Source organism: Sinocyclocheilus rhinocerous, unplaced genomic scaffold (genome assembly GCF_001515625.1).
Source record: "Sinocyclocheilus rhinocerous isolate Xijiao unplaced genomic scaffold, SAMN03320098_v1.1 scaffold562, whole genome shotgun sequence".
NCBI lineage: Eukaryota > Metazoa > Chordata > Actinopteri > Cypriniformes > Cyprinidae > Sinocyclocheilus > Sinocyclocheilus rhinocerous.
Window position 1 is genome coordinate 1,536,076 of NW_015641608.1, and position 7,989 is coordinate 1,544,064.

A 7,989-nucleotide genomic window follows, 5' to 3' on the forward strand; every position below is an offset into this window, starting at 1 on the left:
TTTTTATGAGTTAAAGTAACTTAAAAACATAAGTTGTCATGGCTTTTTCATCATATAATTTTTTATAGTGATTTTTATTCTTTCTTTTAAAACTTTTATTCAGCAAGGGTGTGTTAAATTGATAAGAAGAAGAATATTTATATTGTTAGAAAATATTTATATTTTGAATAAATGCTGTTCTTTTTAAGTTTTTTAATATAAAAAAAGAAGATAAATATAGATAAAGTAGAATTAAAATAGGATAGAAAGTGCTAGACTTAGAGGGTCAAATAAAGGTGGAACAAATGCGTTTAGTCGTTTCTTGAAGATGGCTAAGGACTCAACTGCTCGGATTGAGTTATAATATATATATATATATATATATGTGTGTGTTTGTGTATATGTATATATATATATAAATATGGATATGTATATGTGTGTGTGTGTGTGTATATGTGTGTATATACAATATATTGTTTTTTATTTTTACTAAGCTTTCTCTCTATTAAATAAATATAAATTGAATAACTAATTTACTTAATAAAATGAAATTAATTAAAATGTGTATTTAAACAATGTATTTTTCTAATGCAAATAACAAATTATTTAAAAATACTTTTCTGCCATATTTGTGTCATATAAACAAATTAAATAATATAAATATAATATCTTGGGTCCTTCCAAGATTCATTCTTACAATTTCAACAAAACATCATCTACTTTAGTCTACTACTTTAGATTTTACTTTATTTCAGACTTAAATCAGTGTGCATGTTGGCCCAATCAGACATGTGACAAAAACCTCTTCCGCACTGTTCTCAGGCATTGCTAAGTGTTGATCTCTAAACAGTCATAGTCAAACATTTCATCTGTCTCTTGCAGGGTTTTGTTATCGAGTTACTGTTGACACTAGAGGCTGGTATAGACACTCTTGCTGAAACAATGAAGAGCTACGACCTGCTCACTGCACTCTCACAGTAAGACATGCTCTGCTATGACAAAACATAAAAAACATTATTTCTCTTCATATATAACAAATTTTTTTACCCAAATAAACCTGAGGCGCTGTCTCCGCCTCTGTAGGGCCTCCCATGATCCTCTGCAGGGCACCAAATTTGCCAATAACAGGAAAAGTACCGGTCAGCTGAACCTTGGCAGTGGAAGTTTCTTGCATGTCCATTACAGCCACGCTCGCAGCAACTCGCTCCGTGCCAATCTGATGGGTGAACGCCTGGGAAACCGTCGCCGCAGCAATACCCTCGATGTAGCCGACCGACTGGGTGGCAGCCACGGAAATCTAGCCCGCACACGGAGCTTATCATCATTACGAGAGGATGGTGTTCGTGGCGATGGAGGAGGTGGAACTGGAGGAGGATCTGGTGAGGTGGTGCCACCAGCCGACCCCACCAACCTGATGGCAATGGTCTTCTGGATTGCAACGTCGCTGCTGGAGTCCGATTACGAGTTTGAGTACTTGCTGGCACTCAGGCTGCTGAACCGACTACTGGGCCAGATGCCCCTGGAGAAGCCGGACAGCAGAGAGAAGCTGGAGAGAGTGCAGGCCAAACTGAAGTGGTACAACTTCCCTGGTCTGCTGACACTTTTCCTGAAGGGTTTCACTTCAGCTGCAACACAGGAGCTCACGATTCACCTCCTCAGTAAACTCATCACTGTGTCCCGACACACACTCATAGACCCCTCACAGCTAGCAGGTGCGCCCATGGTTCAATATTAATATCTGTTTCAGTAATTTAGGGTGTATCCATATATTTATTTTCTGAACCTATTTCCTGTCAGGTTTTCCTCTGAATATCCTGTGTCTGCTGCCACACCTGGTCCAGCACTTTGACAACCCCACAGGGTTCTGTAAGGAGACTGCTGATCGGATCGCCAAAGTGTGTGCTGAAGAAAAGTCAGCCACACTGGCCAACCTGGCACACATGATGAGCTTGTACTCAACGCACAGTTACTCGAGAGACAGCACCAACTGGATCAACGTGGTGTGCCGCTACTTGCACGACTCCTTCTCTGAAATCACCTTTAACCTGGTCACATACCTAGCTGAGGTAAATTTGAATGGAGGAATTTGATTGACATACATTAACTCATATAGTTGGATTCAATAAAAATATCTGAGTTTTTAGAGTTTTTCAGACAGCAATAAATTAAATAATACAGCAGCAATAAAATAAATGTATATATTTGCACACTTAACAAGACTGCAACAGAATGATGACGTCTCAAGCCACATTTTTCTGTCATATAACTTGGTGTTGAAGTGTGTGTGTGTATATATATAATCTCTTGCCTTTTGACCTCTTCTGTTTCAGCTATTGGAGAAGGGCCTGAACAGCTTGCAGCAGTCTTTGCTACAGATCATCTACAGTCTACTGAGTCACATTGATCTGTCTGCTGCTCCTGTCAAACTGTTCAATTTGGAAATCATGAAGATCATTGGCAAATATGTACAGGTCTGTGTACAGCTTACTCTTTCTGTTGTCAACACTCAGAAATCAGTCCCTCCAATGATTTATTTTAGTATGCCTGTCCCATTTCAAGAGATTGTGAAGATTGTGAATTCCTTCATCTGTTCTCCATTGCCTGTGGGTGTGTTTGTAGTAATGGACAGTGGACTTTGCTGTAGTATGTATTTGTCTGTATGAAAGGCCTGGGAGCTGTTTGCTTTGTGAGGCACTTTTGAGGAACTATAAGCTGCATAATCACTTTCCTCCTCTGTGGTCTTTATTGAAGCTTTTCATCTTGTGAGTCTCTCAAGGTTAAATCAGGAAAAAATAGGGGAGGTATGGTGAAAAATGACTCAAGTGTTTTGTTGTTTGTTGTGTCTGTGTGTTGCTACAGAGCCCGTACTGGAAGGAGGCCCAGAACATTCTGAAGTTAGTGGTGTCCCGCTCTGCGAGTCTGGTGGTTCCTGATGAGGTGCAGCGCTCCTACAGCATGGAGTCCACCGGCTCCCCGGAGATCGCTTTTACTCGCATATTCAACAACTCATCTAAAGAACTGCCAGGAAAAACGCTGGACTTCCACTTTGACATCTCGGAGGTGCTTGGCCTGCCATCTTCTCTGTCTTCAGTCACTTTTATTTTGTTTATTGTTCAAAAGTTTGATATCAGTACGATTTATTTTTTTTATGAAATTAATACTTTTATTCAGCAAGGATGCATTAAATTAATCAAAAGTGACAGTAATGTTACAAAGGATCTCTATTTCAAATAAATGCTGTTATTTTGACGTTTCTGGTTATCAAATAGTGAAAAAAAAATATCACTTTCCACAAAAATATGAAAACATTTATACAAAATAAGCAATGTTTCTTGAGCAGCAATTCAGCATATTAGAATGATTTCAAAGGATAATGTCGCACTAAAGACTGGAGTAGTGGCTTTGCATCACATGAATAAATTACATTTTAATATATATTAAAGTAGAAAACAGAAATTATACAAATATTTAACATTATTACTGTTTTACTGTATTTTTGAGTCTCTCTTTTCAGAAACATGAACAAAATCTTACCAACCCCAAATTTTTGAAGGCTTATGTATATCTATTGTAGTTTCAAAACTTTTTTATAAACTCATCATTGTAGCTTTTTTCACATTGTTTTTAACATTTGACCCACAGACGCCTATTATAGGTCACAAGTATGGAGACCAGCGAAGTGCAGTGGGGCGTAATGGAAAACCGCAGGTAATTGCCGTGACAAGAAGCACCTCCTCTACTTCCTCTGGCTCCAATTCAAATGGGCTGGTGCCAGTCAGCTGGAAGAGGCCACAGCTCTCACAGGTATTGTCAACCATTATGAAAATCTGTCAATTCTTAATTAACCAACTGCAGCTTTAATTGCTTTTTTATTTTAACTCTTATTTTAATGGTGATATTTGTTGTTATCTACTTCCAGAGAAGAACACGGGAGAAACTGATGAACGTCCTGTCTCTGTGCGGTCCAGAGTCTGGCATGCCTAAAAACCCCTCTGTAAGTTTTCCTCCTTGTATTCATAACATTATCAGCTTGCATAGTTTTAGCAATGGCTAATTACACCTCTTTTCTGTAGGTGGTGTTCTCTTCAAATGAGGATTTAGATGCAGGTGACCAACAGACCAGTCTGATCCCAACTGTAGAGGAAGTGACACGGGAGGAGGAAGTGCAAGCAGAAGATGCAGGAAGTGAACAGCAGTTTGGTGTCTTTAAGGACTTTGACTTCCTGGATGTTGAGTTGGAGGATGGAGAGGTGAGCACTGATGCTCTTGGCATGTTGCCACATATTTTGATAATTAACAAACAATCCTCAAAGTCTTTTCTTGCAAGCATATCAGAACTGATTCATGTTTCATCATTAACAAAGAGAGAGTCTATGTGTGTTTGTATTTCTCTGACATCACCTGTGTCCGTTTGTGTGTCTCCACATTATCTCTGTCTTAACTCTCCCTAACACTCTTGTTATCTTTTTTTCCTCTTTTGCGTCCAGGAGCTTCAGGTAAGTTTTAAACAGTGTTCAGGGAAAAGTTCGTGTTTTGTTCTATAATTGATTGGCTTCAGCATTCATTTGAAAATGTGCCCATTCAGAAATTGAAATGTGATTCCCGCTAGCCAATAAAGTGGGTTTGTTTTTATACTTGTAGCTAATGAGTTTCACAAGTACATGGATGTTGCAAATAGACTTGTGCCGGTATTCGGTAATGTGATATATCACGGTAATGAATATGCACGATATTGTTATCGTGGGCACTTCTAAATACCGTGAATAATTATATATTACAAATTATTCCGAATTTTGAATGAATTTTAAGAATACTTTTCCCATCAACTGGTCAAAATGCACTCAATTTCCCTAAATCATCCATTTAATGCCGACTTTGCTGCTAAAGTTTTTCCGGAAAGTGTTGCATTTTGAATACTGGGCTCTATCTGTTTCCTCTGCCAGAATACTGGCTCATGTTCTCTTTTCCTCTCACTGGGTGTTGCTTTATGGGGTGCTTGTCAATAGATAATGATTGACTGCTATGAGGGTGGGCTTGCTTGCCTGCTTGATTTTTGATTGGGGGAGAGATTATCAAAGACAAACATACACCTCAGGCCTGCTGTGCTAGAACTACCTCAAATTTGGTCTCAGAAAGGTTGAAAAACACAGACGTTAACACGCTTTAGGCTCTGACGAAGACTACTCACTTCTATCCATGGACCTGCAACCTCATCGTGAGTATTAGTGAAAACCCACCATTCTACGAGATTTGAAAGGCAGAATCCCCAAACATGAGGGCGGGTTTTTTTCCGGTGGAACACAAATAAGGAAATTTTGAAGAAATTTCATGCTGATTTTTTCCATAGAATGAAAGCAGTGACCACGTACTGTTTGTGTTTCAGTGTCATGCCTTTTGGAACGACATAAGGGTGAATAAGTGGCAACAAATTTTTTGGAGAACTATCCCTTTAAATTAAAGAGCATGCAGTAGTTATCAAGTAAAACAAAGGCACAGCCTGACTGAGAGAACATTAAAGACCGCTAACAGGCTTTAGCCAGCCATGTTACTAACAACTGTAACTTAACTAACTGCTGATAACTGATTTTTTCCCCCAGTTCATTTGGTTGATGTTTAAATGACAGTTCTATTCTAGAAAAAAATTATTTTTAGGATGTTCCCCCAGGTCAACCTTCATACACACAACGAGCCATCACTGTTCAGATGATTTTCAGTCAAAATGAAACTGTATGTCCCCTGGTCACAATTCATAGCAGAATACTCCTCCTGTTGATGTTAATGAATGAACAACTTTTGATCAATACCTACTCAGTCCAGCCAAGACCAGTTGAGTCCAGTTCAGTCATACCTCAATATCAGCTCAAGGGCATCTCTCCTGTCATTCTTCAGCTCTTAGCGTAATGAGTCCAGATAAAACCATCGATAGTCTTACTCATCTGCTTGGCCACCACAGCCAAGAACGCCTAAAAGCTTTCTCTAATACCGCCCCTACTTTGGCTCCACGCCACCCTTCCTTCTTCTGTTAATGCATTAGACTCATAAATAGACAGGAGGAGGAGAAGAAGAAAAAAAGAAACTCAAGTTCGTTTAATTAGATGTTTTTTTTTTTTCTTGGTTGTCTCCTTAAAGTATGTTTGAATAAAACATGAGTCTGAGATGGAACAGTTTGTTCCCAGAGATGTTTTACCATCATTCCTGTTGTGTCCTGGAATTTAACTTAATAATAACATCCATCGTACATCTCAAAGATCTTGAGTTTAACAGACGTTGAGCTCATGTGACATTGTCAACTATTGCATCGTTTGTTTGATTGGTTGAAGTTTGAACCTTCAGCTAATCAATTGTAAGTAGTGGCCGACCAATATATTGCCAATATTTGGCATTTTCAGTTAATCGGCATACGTTTGGCTGTGTCTGAAGCAATACTTTTATACAGAGCCCAAGTTCATATATTACATTTTATGTAAAATATATAAAAACTTTAATTGCAGCATGTTATTTACTATTTTTAAATTAAATGCTGTGATATCTAACATACCTGCAAACCTACAAAGCACAAGCGAGAATACATGAATATTGACTTGTGTAAGTATCCATGTGAGGCTCAGGGTAAAGATGTTTCTCCATGATTTTGATTGATTTAATGGTCAGCCGCTATTTAGCTCAGTGCATTTATGTGATTTATGAATGGAAATACAGTGGTCCATTTAATATAGATCCTCTGATGTCAAAGGTTTATTCCTCAGCTGGTCACATTTGCATCGTAAGTCAATGGTGAAAGATTAGCCCCGTACAATTATTGATTTTTCCTCTCATAATAGAAGCACCGAACGCGTATAGCAAGGCCATTTTGTGAGTGGCGGTGATTAAGAGTCCCTTGGTGATGTTCACTCTTAAGTGTGTAATGTTCACCACCTAGCCTGAATGTGGACCCAAATAAATAGTCCTTTCTATTTCAGTAAAAATAAATACAGTTTCTACAGCAACAGTTCTGAAGTGTTGTGCTTAGTGCACACAAGATAATTGAAAGATTCAGTTTTTGTGTGTTATTATTACAGTATAAAGCACTCAGAAGAGGTATTATTGTCCCCCAAAATACATTTTGCCCTCTTTGCCCCAGTCCTGACTTCCATTTAATGTCATGTTCACAGGATGCCAGTGTAACTGCAGCAGATGAATTGAGCAGCAGTGTCAGTGAGGATACGGGGTTTGGCAGTGCTACTCCTTTACCCTCAGACCCCCCTGAGCTCTGTGACTTACCTGACTCCCAGGACCCCACCGACGACCTGGACCCAGCGCCCCCTCCGCCACCAGCTGTGGACAGCCCGCCTGGATCCCTCTTTGATGATGAGCCGGTGCTGCAACCCCCTGTCATAGACTCCACCTTGGACTCCATGTGTGAGGAGGAGACTGTTCTGCCCCTTGCTCTGGACTCGGCCCCCGATTCAGTATGTGAGGAGGACGTGACACTGGCTCTGAAAGAGCTAGATGATAGGTGCGAGGAAGAAGAGGCGGATTTTTTCGGCATGTCCAGGTTGGTCTGTGATTTCTGTAGTAATCATTCACAGGGTTGAAAGTTCATCAGTCATGGATCTGTTCCGAAACCCTACCTTGTTGTCTACTACCAACATAGACTGCTACATTCAAGGCAGCATCCTAACCAAAGTGCATGTCAGGTTACACAACTAGTTCTTCTCACATAAAGCGCAACATATGAAATTATCAGTTATGAAATGTCCACTCCAGGGCTCGCAAAATTTCAAAATCCCTGGTAGCCCTTCGGGCAGGCATGCTTCAGATTTTGGTAGCCCAAAAATGAATTTAACTAGCCCGAATAAAAGATATTGTATTTTTTCTTCAAATAACAAGTCAAGAGAGTAGGGGTGCAACGGATCACAAATCTCACGGCTCGGATTATATTACGTTATCATATCACATTTTGAGTCACAGATCAGATCATTTTTCAGATTTACCATTTAAAAAAAATGGTTCTTTATTATTTAAGTAACA

General features: G+C 39.4%; 1 protein-coding gene across 1 annotated transcript in view; it reads left to right on the forward strand.

The window, feature by feature from the left end:
- The window catches only part of LOC107755216 (protein furry homolog-like), an 88,873-nt gene that overhangs the window by 67,700 nt on the left and 13,184 nt on the right, over positions 1-7,989 (forward strand). Inside the window, exons 43-52 of the mRNA XM_016571935.1 lie at positions 862-956; positions 1,063-1,691; positions 1,777-2,045; positions 2,310-2,450; positions 2,839-3,039; positions 3,622-3,783; positions 3,899-3,973; positions 4,053-4,229; positions 4,467-4,475; positions 7,131-7,513. Coding sequence (XP_016427421.1) covers positions 862-956; positions 1,063-1,691; positions 1,777-2,045; positions 2,310-2,450; positions 2,839-3,039; positions 3,622-3,783; positions 3,899-3,973; positions 4,053-4,229; positions 4,467-4,475; positions 7,131-7,513 — 2,141 coding nt within the window. The remainder of the gene's footprint in view (positions 1-861; positions 957-1,062; positions 1,692-1,776; positions 2,046-2,309; positions 2,451-2,838; positions 3,040-3,621; positions 3,784-3,898; positions 3,974-4,052; positions 4,230-4,466; positions 4,476-7,130; positions 7,514-7,989) is intronic.